The sequence below is a fragment of the Talpa europaea genome, assembly GCF_964194135.1.
Source record: "Talpa europaea genome assembly, chromosome: 6".
In the NCBI taxonomy this organism is placed as follows: Eukaryota; Metazoa; Chordata; class Mammalia; order Eulipotyphla; family Talpidae; genus Talpa; species Talpa europaea.
This window is the reverse complement of record NC_140072.1, coordinates 40600005-40618625: the sequence shown is the minus strand read 5'-3', so window position 1 is coordinate 40618625 and position 18621 is coordinate 40600005. Positions and strand designations below refer to the sequence as shown.

Sequence of the window (18621 nt, the reverse complement as noted above, 5' to 3'; positions counted from 1 at the left end):
CAGTGTAAATATGAGAAATCAACTGAAAATAAGCTGAAGCCACCAAAGTTTTAATTTTTCAAAGTTGTTTTTGCTAACATAAGAACAAAACCATCCCAGTGGTTCAGCTCTAAAACCCACGCTGCCCAAGTCTGCTAATGGCGGGGACAAAAAAGATGGAAGGCGTTCCATCATCAGTGACCTCTTCCCAAAGCACAAGGACTTCTTTCAGAGGGTATCGACATACATCTGTCACCCCAGAATTTAATGAAAGCCTTCCTCCTACATTTTAGGCAGTAGTATTACCTTTGACATTATAGACTCCAGGTCTGCTATCGAGGAAAGTTTCCTTTTACATTTCAGTAAGCATGGCTGGAGAAGAGTGTAACGGGGGGATATAACTATAGACTTGAACCACTTCTGCCCTTAGCCTGTCTCTCCAAGGTTAAGAGTCAATGTTCTTACAACTCTCCTTCTCCAGTTTTGGCATTCTTCAAGGTGGACAACCCAAGACTCAGGAAGTCATCCTGGGGAAGCATACTAGCATTTGGACAAATGCGGGAAGGTGCATTAGTGGCCCCACATACACCAGAAGCAGCCCCTCCAGTGCTGTCTCCCAAGTCATGAATGGGTAGTTCAGGGCCCTCTGCTTATATTAACGGATTCCTAAAAGCTTCTCATAATCTCACAGTCTTACTGTCCTTGGCTCCTGTTGGTGTGCTATTTTTCTACCTATAAAGTTATCAAGCCCCTGACCTCTGGGGCTCTTTCAGATTTCATGTTTTCTCAAATTTTCCATTTGAATTCTGAAATGCCTCCTGAATTTCAGAAAGCAGTTACCTACCAGCTAATGCAAGCATGCACCCTCAATGTGTGTAATCGCTAATGAGACCAGCTCTGCAGAATGTCAGGAAGGGAGGGTAAGATGTTTAAGATGCTGTCTCCACTCCATCACATACAACCCTCAGTTGCCTGTAGTACTCCGACCTGCTTCATCTGACAGCTGTGCACACCAGCACTTCCTTCTGACTGCCACTTAGATTGGCACAGATTTGAACCAGGTGGACTGGTTTTGACATATGCTGGACTACACTGCAGCTATGGCATGCCATGGGCCTTTCCTGAGTGGGTTGCCATATATACCACCTTGGCTGAAAATGTTCTGCAGTATGGAGGGGGAAGGGAATCTGCTCTGGAGGATAGATTCTAAGCCAAATCTGAAACAACTTAGCACACTGTTGTAAGCAGGTAAGGAAAGGCTCGGAGCTCCATCTTTAGCTTCATTTTTCCAGAAACCCTCACCTCTAAGGCTCAGGCTGATGCCAAGAGCCACGTACAGTAGAGTTACTGCCAATAATCTTCACACTTCTAAACAAGAGCACAAAAAATGCACGGAACAGAAACATGGCCTTGTCTTCTTGATGCCCAAGCTCCCTGTGATGGCCAAAGGATAACTCAGCTGGTTATCCCTAGTTCACTTCTAGGCACTGGAGACAGAGATTTCAGGGGTTGGGGTTTCTTTTCTCTGACTTAGCAAACTCTTCTCATCTCCTGTTGAATAAAGAGTTCCTTAGATACTAGATGTAAAGCCTAAATCCAAATTGTTTTCATCCCAGGACTTATTGGCACATCCTTCAAGTCACTTCATCTGCTGTTCCATTCCTCTTCTTCAGCCTCTTTGGACCTGCAGGCTCTCTGGACACAGGAACTACAAAAAGCATGAGAAAAAAAAAAAAAAGCCAGCTTTTACCTCCTGGCGACTACTGCTTTCCACATCTGTATTGGCCAATGGACTGAAAGATGGCAACTCAGTTCTTTTTGCCCTATGGTGGGCCTGGAATTAGGAGTTTCCAGGTTTCAGCAGGCTACTCGGTATCTTGTGTGGTTCCTAAGTAGAGCTGCATGAAGAAAAGTCTCCCATGGTTGCTCAGTGACGGCAACAGTGATGTTCACAACAAGCCCTCTGGCAGTCAACAACAAGTCACTTGGCCTGGATGATCCTAGTCCCCAGCAAAGGACTCTCAATCCTAACTCCTGCAGCCCCAGACCACACAGACGTCTCCTCCCAACTCAGCAAGTGGGCAGCACACACTTCCAAAACGAACTCCTGTATGAAATGCAGCGAGCATTCCAACACTGACACTTGGGTCCAGTCACAGCTAACACTGGGGAAGAGGTGCCTTGGATCCACGCACGGCCAGATCTGCTGGGAGGCCCGGGGACTCTGGGAACCCGACCTGTAGAGGCTGAAGGACAATGTTCCCCCTGCTGGCGCCGTTATTACCGAGCCCAATGGTGTCATGAGACCAAGCCATCTAACTCTGAAGACAGCTGGTGGGTGGCAAAATGACTCTTAGAGAGGTCTTCAGACAAGCGAACAGCTCAGCAGGAGAGAACGACTCCCAGGGCACGCCGTGTTGCAGCATCACGACCTGATATGGGACATGTCCCACGGCATCTTCAGGGAGCCGGAGGCAGACGCTGTGACAGGAGAGGAGAGGTAGTGAGCAAATGTCAGAACTTTGCCAGGTTAACACATCCAGACCCTCTGGCCCCATCATCCCTCTTCTGAGAATTTCTTCTAAGAGGCATTCCTCAAGACAGGGAAAGCTGGATGCATGTGTTGGAGCAGCCAACGGGTTAACAGAACATGTACTCTAGAGGCAGAGTCTCCACAACTTTTTAGGGAAAGTGACAAGCTCTCTGAGTCTCCATCTCATTTTTAAGATACAGATACTAGCACTACTTCCCAGGATTGTTGGGAGATTGAGACAATCCACATAAAGCATTTAAAGTATAATATGTAGTCAACTACAAAGGTTAGGAAGAAAATGGAGGGAAAAGGAAATAGGTGAATTGTTAAGCATGACAGAATCAAAGGGAAGTCTTAAATGACTTATTTGACAATAACATTTTTATACACCATGTCTAATTCTTTTGTTTTTGAGGAGAACGCCATGAGATGTTGAGCCCTGCACCTCAGAAAGAAGGAAGTAAGATAGAGCTTCGTCATAAGATTTCACTATTCTAGATTTCACCTTGGAAAACTCCTAAGAAGCTTTTGAGAATGCAATAAAGGGAGCAGATGGAATGCTCAACAGAAGAGTAATGAGGAAGGGTTTAACAATCAAAACCTCAATGGAGACTGACCTCAAGCTGTCAATGGAGCTGTATCCTATTTGCTCACCCTGCCCAAAGACAGGGCTATGCACAGATCACACCTCTGTCCTGATGAGTATGCACTCACTCTGCCAGGAGCTCTACAAAGGCTGGAAACAGGTCATGGTGGGTGGACAGCTAGAGAGGTGGTGATGGTATGGCCAACATGCCAGAAAAGAGTAAGCTCTGTTACCACAGGAAAGAGTCCCTATACTTGGGACTCTGACGCAGGGGACAAGTCTCTTTCCCTCTCTTTCCTCTCAGTCTCTCAGCTCTGAAATACACAATATTCCAGTTCTATAAAGTAAACACACAATAATATTCATCCAGAAACAAAACAGATAATTAAGTGCTGCACAGACCTTAGAGAAGTCTAGTTGATGTTAACGATCTTATTTCTTTTAAAATCCATACACATTGTACTGTGTGACCCAAAACTTTAAAAAAAATTATTTTTTCAAACTTAAAAAACCATTATCACATGTAAAAAGGCTAACAACTCCTTAATATAATACTTATCTCATTAGTGTTCAAATTTTCAGTTGTGTCATAAATGGCATCAATGGTGGTTTGTTTCCCAACCTCTAAAAATTCATCTTCCTAAAGCCTAAGGAGATTCTGAGACAGCCTCTACTAATCCCACCACCACAACAACCACTGACTCAGGTCAATCTCCTCATTAGACTAGATAAGAAGACGAAAGCCCAGAGAGGTTAGATGATTTGTCTAGGACCACAGGCTGGGGGGAGACGGAGGGTCTGAGCCAAAGCACATTGTCTGGTTGTATGAACAACGATTGAGGTAACTGCTAGAAGCGTTCAAGTCAGCAAGTCTTCATCTAATAATACCTCTTTGTAAGAAAAGAATCACCATCAAAGCCCTCCTGGTAATTATACTCCTATTTTACTAAAATGAAAACTATGTTCTTGAATTAATTCCATGAGGGAGAAGTCAGATCTTGATCTTTATTCTGTGCTTCAATTTAGCAGTGAAAAAGGATTCGCAAAGGTCTCTGCTACTTTCTTGTCAATACTAGCTCCCTGAAGAAGATCACCTAATAGAAGGGGAAGGCACCACACAGTGGGGACGTGCACATCAAGAGGCATCAGCAAAGGCCTAGACTGCCTGAGAATAGGCTCAAATGGCTTCACAGGTCCTCTACAACAGACCATGAAGGAATTAATAATTTCTGTGCTATATAAATGTCTTAGAATATGAGAAAAAAAGGTAAAATATTTTCCATCACATTCTATCACAAAAGAATTATCCCAATTGTACAATTAGACAAGGCAAAGCACATACACACAAAAAGGGGCTGAAGGGACAGGACAATCTCACTAATAAATGCAGAGGCCAAAATCCTAAGTAAAATAAAAGCAAATCAAAAACACAGACATGCTTTTCCTCCGAAACGCTGACTTATTTTTGTTTTGTTGTGTACACATTAAAAATAAATTTAGGCCTGAAAAAATAAGAGAACAGGACATACTGAACAAGCCACTGAATGTGCAATTTAGATAGGTCAACATTAGAAAATCTATTAAAGTAATTCATCATTTTAACTGATTAGAAGGTGATACTCATTCATCTCATTTGATTAAAAAATAACAATGGACAAAATTCAAAACCCATTATTTATCAAGAGAAAGAGAAAAGAAAAAAGATGGCCATAGCAAACTAGAAACACAATCAATACTTTCTCAACTTCAAGACCTGCACTGTCGAACAATAATATAAAGCTAGTGTGGTAATAAACAGTTCAAGGTATAGATGAGGCCTACAAGTACACAGTAATATAGAACGTGAAAGCATAAGACTTCGAATGAATGAAGAAAGGATGGTCTCATCGATAAAGTTAGATGCTTACCTCACTTAATATACAAAAATAAATTCCAAGTGGATTAAAAAACTGAAGGTAAACAAACAAAAGCATTATAAGAGAACATAAAAAAGTTTTGGTATGAAATGATGAAAGAGTTCTGGAGAAGAAGGAGGTGATGCTTGCACAACAGTATGAATGTATTTAATGCCACTGAACTATAAACCTAAAAAGTTAAAGCAGTAAATTATATATATGTATATTTCACTGCAATTAAAAAAATATATATAAAACCCCCAAAAAGATATTCTTGCAATGGGAATAGCTGTCTTAAGTCACAAAAGGCCTCAGAGCCATAAAGACAGTTGGAAATTTTAACTAATAAAAATTTTAAATGTCTGATAAAAAAATCCAGAAATAAATTTTTTTTTAAAGATTTATTTATTTATGCATAAAAGAGCTGAGGTACAGGCCAGAGATGCTGGGGGTGAGAGGATCCACCAGAGACAGAGTGGGGAACAGAACAGGCAGACTGACTGAAGTACACTGCTGAGGGGAGCAGCAGGTGAGACAGGAGATCCCCTGGCCGGCCGGGGATCAAACTCATGCTGCAGAGGCTGTGGATTGCTTCATAGTGTGGTGCTTAACCCCCTGCGCCACCAGGGAAGCCCCCAGAAATAAATATTAAAAGATAAGCACTTATCTTAAGGTCTGATGGCTTTAGCAGTTAAGTCTCAGCGCTATCAATGCTAGGAACTGAGTTCGATCCCTGACTAGGGAGCTAACCCATATACGGCGCAGCAGACCTCTCCTGTGTTGCCCGCTGCTCCCCTTAGCAGTGTATTTCAATAGATCTGCCTGTTCTGCTCCCCACTCGGTCTCTAGTGAATCTTCTCAACCCCCGCACCTCTGGCCTACACCAGTTCTTCTACACAAAATAAATCAATCTTTAAAAAAAAAAAAAAAAAAAGATAAGCACTTAATACCTCAAATGGAAACAAAAAAATTTTAGTGGAATAAAGTATATGAAACTTGTATTAACAGATAAAGAAAGGACTAACATACTTTTAAAGACATATAACCTGACAATTAGAAAAATGCACATTAAAACAATTTTACTTTTTACCCAATCAATAAAATTAAAAATACTAATTTCCATAATCAATAAAGATAGAAAAAAAGTTATCACCACTGTGGCTTGAATTGTTAATTGGCAAAATCTTTTGAAGGGCAATTAGTCACCAGGTGGATGGACATTATTAGATGCACTCATTCCACTTACTGGTCTCTAGCCTGTAGAAATGCCCCCAGAGGTGTAAGAATCATGACAAGGGGTCTTCACCATAGTATTATTCACAATATTGAAAAACAAAACACACCCCGACTGTAACTACTGAGGTGACAAAAAATACTTTTGTACATCCATCTACTAGCGAAATACAAGGCAGTATGCTATGTAATCTACAGGGAAATGTGTCCTAACATAGTTTGTAAACAAGGCTAGAGACAAAATAGCTCATATTCTGTGATTCCCATTTTTATCAAGAAAATAAAAAGTACTTGGTATAGAGAGAATCATCTAGAAGAAAGCATATTAAAAGCTACAAATAGTGGGGCCTCCCTGGTGGCGCAGCAGTTGAGCGCTGGGTTGCAAAGCTGCCCACAGCCTCTGCAGCGCTAGTTCAATCCCCGGCTGCTCCCCAGCTACCGGAGGAGGGTCCCACATGGCGTGCAGACCTCTCCTGCTGCCCGCTGCTCCCCTCAGCAGTGTGCTTCGGTCCTTCTGCCTGCTCTGCTCCCTGCTCTGGCTCTGGTGAATTCTCTCACCCTCCCACACTTCTGACTGTACCCAGTGCTTGTATAAATAAAAATAGATAAATAAATCTTAAAAAAAAAAAAAAAGCTACAAATAGTGAATATCATCTCTGGAAGTAGTGCCATGGGAAATATTCAGTCTCTAAATTATATTATTTCTATAATATTTAAAATAATATTTTAAATTATTTAAACTATTTAAAATAATAGGTTTGTAACTGAAAAAAATAAGGAATAAAGGAAATAATACCACCACCACCTCTCTGCAAAAAGGCAGAAAGAAGGTAGTAGCTATGATCCCAATGAATGCAAGGCAACAATCTTTGTGCAGTATTTCCCCCTAAAAAGAAGAGGCGGAAGGGTTCCAGCCTCCCTCAACCCAGTTTCCAGGCAGAGTTGGTAGGGTGGGAATAACAGGAAGGCCAGGGCCAGGCTTTCCACAGACCTTACCTAGGATGGCTTTGGACAAAAGAGTGGATATGAAAGGAAAGCACACTCAATACTGGACTCAAATTTTTTTCTTTAATCTCAGATCTTTGGGTGGCTCACATCATCTTTTGGTATCAGAAACATATTACTTTAAAAGAAATGGAAATCAGATCAGTTAAAAGGAAATGATGGTGACTTCCTTGGTAAAAGCCATAAAAAACTAGTTGCACCTTAAAGGGACATCAATAAATGCCAAGATCTGGAAAGACACAATGCTGGAAAGCTGTCAGTCAAAGAAAGAGTATTTGCCATCTAATCTTTACCCACAGCTTCTGAATGATGAAACAGAGAGTGGGAAGAGGAAAGGAACGGAGCAGGAAAGTAAACAAAAACATGTAATACCAAGCACCTACATTCTAGAACACATTCACATATTTAATCCTCACAACAATCCAGGGAGCTACAGAACAGGAGACTCAAAGAGGTCTCAGACTCGGGCCTCCCTGGTGGCGCAGGGATTAAAGTCTCAGCCACTATCAAGCTATCGCCAGCCACTAGGGCATGAATTTGATCCCTGGCCAGGGAGCTAACCCACATGGCTCAGCTAACCCACAGGGCTCTCCTGTCTCCCCCGATGCTCCCCTGAGTACTGTATTTCAGTAGATCTGCCTGTTCTGCTCTCCACTGTCTCTGGTGAATCCTCTCACCTCTAGCACCTCTGGCCTATACCCCAGATCTTACATGCATGAATAAAAATAAATCTTAAAAAAAAAAAATAAATAAATCTCAGACATGATCAAAGCTACAGAGCTACAAACCCCAAAGTCTGAATCTGTGAGCCCAGCACATTGGCAGAGCTTCCAATCTACTAACCAGTTACCCCCAAACCTCCCAATACTGGCACCTATGCCCTCAGTCTTCCCAGGAGGACTCACCTGTGAGCTGGAGGGCAGCACCTGGGAGGTGGACTCCTCTGATGGGGCTGCTCCTGAGCCCATGGGGCTCAGGGTAGTAATTCTGCTTGGTTGGCCACGCAGCGTCAGTGTAATGGTGGTGGGTACCTTCAAGCCTGAGAGAGAAGGGTTTGTCACAGCCTCCATTTTCCTTTCCAGGAATTTCTTCCCCACAAAATACACCCCCCTTGGCCTCCTCCCCATGCCAAACTGAAAGGCAACAGGAACCAGTCTGTCTTTCAACCTCTCTGGGGAATGGGCCCACACAACTCAATCCCTGAGGGTCAATGCCAGGACCCTGTGGGGTTTGTTCAACATCACATCTGCCCATGTGAGATGGGGAGTTGTTGGGGAAGATCCCTATCTGGAAGTCCCCACGATTATCCTGAGACTCACCTGATGCCTGGTTAGAGATCTGAGCCAGACCAGGGAGGCTGCTTGCCAACTTAGCGAGGCCCCCATTGGTGAGCAGCTGGTGGATGGCTGTGGGCTTCCCACCAGGAGTGGCACCCAAGGAGGAGAGAGTGGTGGCCACAGGAATGGTACGGACGATGGTGCTGGTACCCGTGGTGATGGCACCCAGGCTCTGCATGGGAGTGGGCAACTTCACACTGGCGGCCTGTGGGACACACAAGCCCAGGTGATCAGAACTTGTTGCCCAATAGCAACATTCAAGTATGGAGCGCCCATAACATATTATTCAAGGCTACCATGTGCTGAGTGCCTACTATACACAAGGTTGTCTTGTAAGCATTTTCCATATATCACATTTAAACCTCAAAACAACTGCGAGGGAGGTACTATTATTATCCTCATTTCACAGACTTAGAAACAAAGACACTGAGAGGTCAAGAAACTTGCCCACAATCACTCATTAAGTGATGAGGCCTTACACTGCCTACTGGCTGTGAAATCAGAAGGCTGTGATTAGCCTTGACCCAGGCTCCAGATCCCAGTCCCAGTTTTCCCGCCATAATCAACTAAGCTTAGGGAACCCACTCCCTATGCCTGCCCAGCTCAATGAAAGGCAGATATGCACCTGCGGAGCTGGCCCTGGAGAGGGATTTGCTGGGATGGCAGAGGTCTTGCTGCTGATATCCTGCAAACTGAAGCTGAGACCTTGGAGGAGGCTGCTGGCTGATGTGGCACCTAAGAGAGGACACAACAGGCATCAGCACAGGCTCAATCAGTTGTCCCAAGAGCAGCCATGCTCATCCACGCACAACAACCAATGACAACGTAATGATCTTTCCCTGGGACATTCCCAGCTCTCTCAGAAAGACATCAGAAAGGGAGAGTCCCTCAGACATGCATAAAGGCCTGGAATTACTCTTCGCATCCTATCCTGCTCTAAATCACCTGTTCTACATTTTGAAAGTTTTAGGAAAACCAAAGAGAACTTGAATCCCACTTTTCAGACATCTAAATTCCCTCCTTTCTTTCTAGGGAAAAGGAAAACCTTTTAAGCAAAAGAATTTCAAAAACCTGACTTACACTTTATCCTACACACAATCCAGTGGCCTCAAAGCAAAGAATAAGATCCTCTTGAAGGAGAAGGGTATCTGTAGTGCCTTGGCCCGGCTGGGCTCAGGCAACTAGCTTTTCCTTGTATGATCAGGGCAGAGAAATTGGAAAAATGAGCACAGGCAGAAAGATGTCTTATGTTGCTAATGCCCAGTATAACACCATTTCAGTTCTATTCAATCAGATAGGTTTAGAAACACAAAACGGAAAATAATACATTCATCTCCCACCAGCATTTTTTCCCCTTATTGTCAGGATATACTCCCTGCAGACTATAGTATTTACTGACCTAAATTTTGAGGCTAAGAACTCCCCCACCTCAAAGCTAATTCCAGCTTCATGCCAAACCTAAGACAAGTCTCAGATCCAACAAATATCCTCCAGATTTAGTTCCAAGGATGCTTTCCTAGGACTATGGTTCAGTAACAGACCCAAAAGATAGGAAATGATGGACTACCAGATACCTGGGAGGGAACTGCCAGGAGAAGTGGCCACCAGGCGGCTCTGGAGTGTGTGTAAGGCACTGGGCACAGTGCTGCTGGAGACCACTGAGGAAGTGGGACTGGCTGAGACTCCTCCTTCAGAAGCACTTGACCTGGAAACAAAGCCAGTTCCATTACCCAAGAATCAGAGGGCAGGAGAATATGGAAATACAAGGAGGAGTAAGAGTGCGGCCCAGCAAGGAAATGGACACCAGGGTAGAACCTTCAGTTTCTTTATCGCCCCTTCTGAATTTAGCTTCTAGTTCTTCTAAAGATCTATAAAGTAAGGACTTCGGATCTTTAAGCAACAGCCACGGGACATAGTGCACACTTTAAATAAGAATGAGCTCTAAGTTGACCCAAAAGAAAAACAAAAATCCTACTTGGAAAGAAGTCCATTCCTCAAAGAGAGAGCATCCAGAAGCCACCATCTTCCCAGAGCATTAAAAAGATCCGAGAGGTAAAGAGAAAAAAACAGACACACCAAGAAATAGACTCACTTGGCTGTGGTGAGAAGCCCTGTGAGCTCCTTGGCCCCTGCGGAAGCCTGCCCCAGTGTCATGGCAATGGGCTTCCCTCCTGTGGCTGCAAAACAGAAAACCCCAACAAGACAACTAATCAGTCATTTGGCTTCTACCTTTCAGGGCTCCAGAAGATATTAAAAGACAAAGAATAACCAAAAATAAATAGATAAATGAAAGAATAAATATACTAGAGATTAGAGTAGGGAGAATTGGAGTTATTTTTTTTTTCTAAACCTAAATATTTTATTATCTTTAGTTGAAATCAAACAGAACAAAATATAGTAAGTCCTCATTTGACAAAGACATGAAATTATCAATGTTAAAATAAAAGGATGCTGAACTATAATGCTTTGAATGACCTCAGTTTCTGTTTCTCATTCAGATCAGGTCACTGCCTTCTTTTCCCCCCATATGCAGCCCATGCCCTCTCACACTGGAGTAGAGGCTGAGGCATTCCAAACAGTAAAGAGGGCAATGCTACAGGCCCTAGGAGAGCTTGGTGTTTATTTAAACAGGACAAGAAAAACTCACCTTCTGGCGCTCCTCCTTGGGAAGTACAAGGCCCTCCAACTGCATCCCCTTGGGAGATAAGAGACACCTTGATCTTTGGTCGCTTGGAGGTCTTACTGCTAGGAAGAGGACTGGAGGGATGGTGCCGCTTCAGCTGGACCCTAAGATCTTCTTTCTCAGCTTCTTCCACTTGTTCTGATGAAATGGGAACTAAGAGATGGAGATGAGAGGAGGTCTTCCACATTCCAAAAGAACCCAACAGCTACCGACAGTAGCAGCAAAGGCACGGCCGTATGTGGAACCATCACGCTTACCAGGTCACACTTCAAAGGAAAACTGCCAGTGTTGAGTCCCACCTCACTCAAGCCCCCCTGTGGTGGACTCCACCTTGACTCTCTCTGACGATGGCTCCATCCCCATCCCTCACCTAGGCCTGGATTTAGAAGAAAGGGGAGCCTCCCTAGTGGCACAAGGGGTTAAGGACCGCACTATGAAGCAATCCCCAGCTGGCCAGGGAGCAACCCACATGGCGCAGCAGACCTCTCCTGACTCGCCCACTGCTCCCCTCAGCAGTGTATTTCAGTCAGTCTGCCTGTTCTGTTCCCTGCTCTGTCTCTGGTGAGTCCTCTCACTACCTACATCTCTGGCCTATACCCCAGCTCTTGTATGCATAAATAAATAAATCTTAAAAAAAAAAAAAGAAAAAGAAAAGGGGCTCTTGGTGGGAACAAAAGAAGATACCCTGATCCTGCCTAGCAAAGGTCAACAAAATAACAGAGGACTCACCGCAGTAAACATTCTATGAAGAACCCACAGAGGAGCAGACTATCCAGACCATTCTGAAAAGGAAATTTTCACACAGCTCTCAAGAGTCCTACCCTACCCTAAGGGACCAAGGTTGAGGGTTTGCTTGTCAAATGGAGGCAAGGAGAGGAATGATCACCAAGATTTAAGGTTGACTTTAAGCAGCTAGTAGGTGATGGAACATCTCAGTCAAGACAATTCTATAGCTCCTACCCAAAGATAACAGGGCAACATGGCCCATGTCACAACCTAGTCTGCAGGTCATTTCTACTAGTATGGAGAAAAGCCATCTGTTACCCACAGGCTTCTCTCTCCACCAACGACTCATCGTGTACATGGTCAAGTCTCTTGGATTCTTAAATTATCATTCAATTGTCCTTCTAGATTCCCTTCCTCTTTAAACCCAGGAGCTCACCCCAGTCCCTCTTCTTAGCGTCAAGCAAGAGGATGGTGGCAGTCATACAAGGCTGGGCTGGGAGTGGGGAGGTCCCATTTGGCCATAGGGTACTACTCAAGACAACAGTCAGGGTACAACCAGCTGGAAGGATTGTTGAGGCAACACATGTAGTGACTAAAATCTCAATAGGAAGGAAGATAAAAGGAAAAGGAGTTACAGGTTTTATATTGATAAATGGTTGGTGTGCTTGTAGCAGCCATGATGGAAGCAGGAAACCAGAAGCAGGGAGAAAGGGAACTTAGGCTCACAGGCAAGGGGCCACAGGTACACACAGGAGAAGCAGAGCCAAGAACCACAGTGACAGAACCACCATGCAAGACAAAGAGAGAAAAACACCATGAGAGGAAAATAATGAGAAATGGAGACAACACAAAGACTGTAGATTAAACAAAATGAGTCAGCAAAAATAGAATCATAAGACACAAAAAGGTAGCGAGAACAGGAGAAAGCCAGAGGTCAAGGAAAGAATGGAGAAGAATATGAGGGAGAAGGGGAGAGAAGCAGAGAGCACAGGTGAAAGGTGAGAGAAAGAGCAATACTCACCAAAGAGACAGGAGGAGGTGCCAGGAGGAAGAGCTTTCCTCACCAGCATGTTTTGTTTCAGAAAAGCAGCAAACTGTGCTAGAATGAATCAGAAAGAATTACAGAATCACAGCCAGCCAGAGAGAGAAGAAAAAGAGAGGCTGTCAGAAAAAGATACAAAAAGGTTCTAGAAAATGCAAAATGGGTTTTTTTTCTGGAATTATTGCATGATTTTGAAAGCTGATTCTCTTACTTTGCAGTTCTGTGGAATCATCTATAAATTGAAGATAGTAAATGTACCTATTTCCTGGGGCCACTGCTAAGATTTAGTTAGTACAGCAAGTGCCAATGAGAAGGTGTGGCACCTAGTAAGGGCTCCATAAATATTAGCTGTTACCATCACCCCTCTCCTTGTCTAGTAGCTCTGCCAACACAAGGTGCCACACTGCTGCCCTCCTCTAACATTCTGAGTCTCATTCTGAAGCCAACTCACCAATCAGTCGTCCAGAACGTCTTAAGAATCTCAACTAATTGTCCCCTCCGAAGCAGAGCAGACTGCTGGCTCTCTATTAAACCCCAAGAAGATGTTCCAATTACACATCAGACACCAATGACAAAAATCCCTTACTTTAGGGCTGTCCAATTAGATCGAAGTGGGGGGCAGAGTACAGCAACTGTTTCTTCTTCCCCCTATCTACCAAACTCCCCTTTAATGGAGCACTCACTGAGCTCTAAACTCTATTTCAACCCTACAAGTATGTCTCAGGCTGATCTAAAACCTATCTGCAAAGACTCCTTATAAACTTCACTGAGAGTCCCAGTGTGGGAATCCTAGCTCTTTAAGATCAAAACAAAGGGCATGAACCAGTTGAATTGGCCTAGAACCTGATGAATAAAACCAATCACCCTGTTCACAACAGAACTCCCTGATTGCAGGAGAGGCTAGGCAGGGCCTGGAATGATAGATCTAGTTTCCCCAATTGGGAGTTAGAGAAAACTTTAAGGCTAATATGCATGTAGTCAGCTCATAAGGTCTAACTTCATCAGAACACCAAGACAAAGCATTAACTAATGGAACTATACAGTCCCACTACAGTCCTTTTGTGATGTTTTACCCTTGATAATAGCACTACATATTCAATTCAAGCTAATTTTGCCTGAATAGAAATATGGAGGAGAGTGCCTTTCACATGCCCCTGTCAAAAAACAGTAATGCCAATACTTTCCAATTGCCACATGCCATCAGTTGTTGACTGAAAGAACCCCAAGAGGCCCCTGGGCCAGGCACCTATACCTTGGGCTTGTTTGTGAGTCAACACAGCTTCTGTCCGCTGCACGTGTCTTTTCAGCAACTGTGAGCTCCCAATTTGACTCGTCTTCTGGGCAGAGGCCACTGCGGTCACTTTGGTCTTGGGACTGGAGGTGGGGCTGCTGGACACACTGGAGAGATCCTGAGTAGCATGAGAAGGACAAGAGCTAAGTCAATGTTGCTTGGATTTGATCATCAGTGAGCATGTCCCCCTGGAATTCCCTGGCCTATAGCACCAAAAAGGAAACAGGCAACCCCAGAAAGCAAAGGAATTAACTCTACAGTTTGATTCCCCAGATGGTTCCCACCCTCCTGCTTTACCTCTGAGCCTGAAGGTGAGGCAGGCAGCTTGGCAGCTGGGGAAGCAGGTCGACTGCCCCGCTCAGAGACCTCGAAGGCCAGGTCTCTGCGAGCCACATCCCGGGGCTTCTTCTTTTTCTCAGCATCCTGATCCCGAGGCTCAGAGCCCATATGCCCCTCAGCACGAGTGAGCACTCCAGTCAGAAAGTCCACAATCTCATCCTAGTTTAAAGAGGTCTTTAAGTCCCCATCTGGAGAACAGAAACTTCCTCAATAGTTCCAACTAAAATGGATTCACCTTGGCTTTGACATCAGATGTACTGGTCCCTCTGGCACAAACCTTAGCCTCAGTCAAAGATCAGACACCGTTGTGAGGTGGCACTCTGGGGCAGTCACATGCCAACACTCCTCCAATAAAGCTTTTCTCCCCCATGCTTTGCTTGCATCTTTGTTCCTTTACTCTCCTTTTCCCCCCTCCTTTGTCCCCTCCTTTTCTTTGTTTGAGACCCTAGAGACCCCTTTGAGTCAGAGAGGCTGCTGCCAACAGACAAACCTCAAAGTATTATAGAAAGGCAAACCTAACTGAGAAAAACACAGAAAGCACCATACCTGAATACATCTGTCCACCATGCTCTGAGTCAACCCTTCTGATTTCTTCTTTGCTTTGCTTATTCTAAGAAACAAAAAGTTTAATTTCTAAATATCCCATGGCCTCATATGGAAAAATAATAATGGATTTTTCTTCTGTATTTTCTAGGTATAGAAAAGATACTGTGAGCCCACAGGTAGGTTTATACAACTGTTTTGAACCTAGCTTCCCCATCTGCAAAATGAAAAATCAAGAATACTTCTCTCATGGAGTTGTGAGGATTACACAAAATAAAGGACCCAAAAAAATATGCAAAGTAACTGGGACTGTATACTTGAGAAGTCCTAAATGTTGGCTTAACAGACAAATTCTACCTGATTGTTAAGATTTCATCTAGAAATGCCCCAACACATACTCAAACCTTGAGGTGACTGGGAGCTGCTGACATGAGGTTAGCAGAAAGGGAGGAAAAATGGTCACGGGTAGGGCCTCCCTGGTGGCGCAAGGTGTTAAGCACAGCACTATGAAGCAATCCGCAGTCACTGCAGCATGAGTTTGATCCCTGGCCAGCCAGGGAGCAACCCACATAGCACAGCAGACCTCTCCTGACTTGCCCACTGCTCCCCTCAGCAGTGTATTTCAGTCAATCTGCCTGTTCTGTTCCCCACTCTGTCTCTGGTGAATCCTCTCACCCCCTGCACCTCTGGCCTGTACCCCAGCTCTTGTATGCATAAATAAATAAATCTTTAAAAAAAATGGCCACAGGTAGTTCTAAAGGGATAAGAGAAAATGACCACAGCTGGTTCTCCTCTTTGAGAGCTAGTTTTTCAAAACTATGATTTCTGGTAGGGGATGTGGGGGGAGGATATGTTCAGCAGAGGGAGTAACCAACAGAGTGAACAACATTCTGAGCCTTCAAATTCTGATCCCAATTTACTGATTGTTGGCATCTGAGCTTCTGCAACACCCTCACTTTATAGATGAGACACTTTATAGATGAGTTCCAAGTGCTAAGCAATTTACCCATGCTTCTTAGTAAAGGAGCCAAGAATAGAGGTCTCCTAATTCTGTCCAATGCTCCTGATATCATGCAAATGTCTCATAAGCAGCCTCACAATATAACTCTCAGCAAAGGTATTCCTCTCTCTTCTCACTCCCTCACAGCAACTCAATACAATCTATTCTTCTCTCTATAAGAACATCTGAATTACCATGTATTTACAAGGAAACACTGCCTTGAGTACCAAAGGATTAGATATTAAGTCCACAAAAAGCCAGAAAGACTTCTCCCCTGAGCCTCTGGATAGGAAACTGACAGGTAGGTACAATACTTGCTTTAAACTGTCTAGTTAAAACATCAAATGAAATTAATCTCTCAAGATTGAACATTCAAAATAAAAGAGGCCCAATGTCACAAACTCTTTTTTAGTACATTTTTTTTAGATTGATTTATTTATGCATACAAGAGCTGGGGTACAGGCCAGAGGTGTAGGGGTGAGAGGATTCACCAGAGACAGAATGGGGAGCAGAAAAGGCAGATTGATTGAAGTACACTGCTGAGGGGAGCAGCGGGTGAGTCAGAAGAGGTCTGCTGCGCCATGTGGGTTGCTCCCTGGATGGCCAGGGATTGAACTGGTGCTGCAGAGGCTGCGGATAGCTTCATAGGTTGCATCTTAACTGGTTGCGCCACCAGGGAGGTCCTTTTTTAGTACATTTAGTTATGTCATGAAGACATAACTGAAGGTTCTACATGTAGTCAATAGAAAGATGGCCATCTCAATGACCAACAGTGCCTTCCTAAACCCCCTCCTAAACTCTGCTGTTTATACTCCAAATATATAAAAGAATGCTTAATACAAAGAAAAAAAATCTATGTTCATATTCATCTTTAGTGGAACAAAATGTAAAGAAATGTCTATGCCAGTGAAAGCACCATGTTAAAGATTATATTTTCAGTCTCAAAGTATCTTCTCCTCGCAAGATAATTACTAAATACTGAGGGAAAAATATTTTTACAGTGGAGAGAAGAAACCTGGCAGATGCTAATATAAGCACGTGATCAAGGATATCATCATCTGTGATATCATCATCTGTGATAAAATACCTCAAAATCACCCACCCTTTAGGAGATGCACTAAGTGCACATCACTGCTGTGGCATTCCTGCCCCAAATGCACACTCAACCTAATCACATTAAGAAAATGTCAAAAGCCAGAACTGAGGTACAATGTACAAAATAACTGTCCAGAACCCCTCAAATATGTCAAGGTCATATAGACAAAGAAAAACTCAGGAACAGGATAAAATTAAAGGAGACTTAAGAGAGATAGCCACCAACAGCAACATGTGATCCTAGACTGAATTCTGGACCAGAAAAGAAACATTAATGAGACAAGTGATAAAGCCCAAATCTGTAGATTATAGTATCACATCATGTTAATTTCTTGATTGATCATAATAGTTTGGCTATGTAAGATGATAACATTTGGGAAATTCAAGTAAAGGGTAAACAGGAACTTTTGTACCATTTTTGCAACTTTATAAATTTGAAGTTAGTTTAAAAAATGTAAAAAATAAAAGCTTTTAATGTCCCCCTTTCATTGAACCAGGATAACCTATAGTTATATTGGCACCTATAGGCATCTCTTTAACACTATCACAGTTCTGGGGGAACCTACCCACCTGAGATTATCGTCAGCTCCCCCAACAACTACCAAGCTGTTCTCAGCCCGAATCTTTTCCCGGAAGTCCTCCATGGCTTCAGGGTGACACTGCAGGGAATTCTGACCAATGACAAAGAGGACTGGAGTCTTCATATCCAAGAGAGGATCATCCACATCCTAAAACAGGTACAGGTTTTACAATGGGCAGTTAATATTTACGGAGCACTGACCTGGCAAATCCATTCAGAAGAGTCAACTGGACAACTGCAGCCAGACATGCACTCCCTTACTCTCACCGCTAACCACCCAACAATCAGTTGCACCCCATTCTTACCCCTCGGGGGCCATCCACAGTAAGGAGAGGAAACCCAAGGCAGACAACTGCAGTGACATACTCCATCACAGACACCTGGAAATAACAGAACAGTATGTCTCAAGGTCAACTAACTTCACTGCAGCTACATCCTGTGCAGAATCCAGAGGTGGTCTAGAACAACCCGACTGCCCCAGCCCTCATTTTACAGATGAGGACAGTGAGGATAACCATGGCAGCAGCCGTAGGAGCACAGAACAGAAGATGTGCTACAAGGAGGCAACTATAAAACTGGACCCTGAAAGGACCTCAGCAGACACCTGAACCATAGGATGATGGGTTTAATACATCCACCCTCTCAACTCCCTAGACCAGAGTCCTTCTGCTCACTTTTCCCTCCACTAGTAGCAAATGCAACCAGGAGAACACAAGTGTTGCTCTTCTCCTCTACACGAGGCAAATGTCCCCCT

At 43.7% G+C, this 18621-nt stretch overlaps 1 protein-coding gene across 1 annotated transcript in view; it reads right to left on the bottom strand.

Moving 5' to 3' along the window:
- Window positions 1–7643: 7643 nt before the first annotated feature.
- Window positions 7644–18621, bottom strand: part of KANSL3 (KAT8 regulatory NSL complex subunit 3) — a gene marked incomplete at its 3' end in the record, with an annotated part of 32869 nt that continues 21891 nt past the window's right edge. The window contains exons 9-21 of the mRNA XM_084234802.1: window positions 18173–18247; window positions 17858–18015; window positions 15196–15259; window positions 14608–14808; window positions 14272–14428; window positions 12999–13076; window positions 11216–11404; window positions 10661–10745; window positions 10143–10273; window positions 9194–9303; window positions 8551–8773; window positions 8137–8270; window positions 7644–7661 (exon numbers count right to left, since the gene is read on the bottom strand). Of these exons, the coding sequence (XP_084090928.1) occupies window positions 7644–7661; window positions 8137–8270; window positions 8551–8773; window positions 9194–9303; window positions 10143–10273; window positions 10661–10745; window positions 11216–11404; window positions 12999–13076; window positions 14272–14428; window positions 14608–14808; window positions 15196–15259; window positions 17858–18015; window positions 18173–18247 (1623 nt within the window). The remainder of the gene's footprint in view (window positions 7662–8136; window positions 8271–8550; window positions 8774–9193; window positions 9304–10142; window positions 10274–10660; window positions 10746–11215; window positions 11405–12998; window positions 13077–14271; window positions 14429–14607; window positions 14809–15195; window positions 15260–17857; window positions 18016–18172; window positions 18248–18621) is intronic.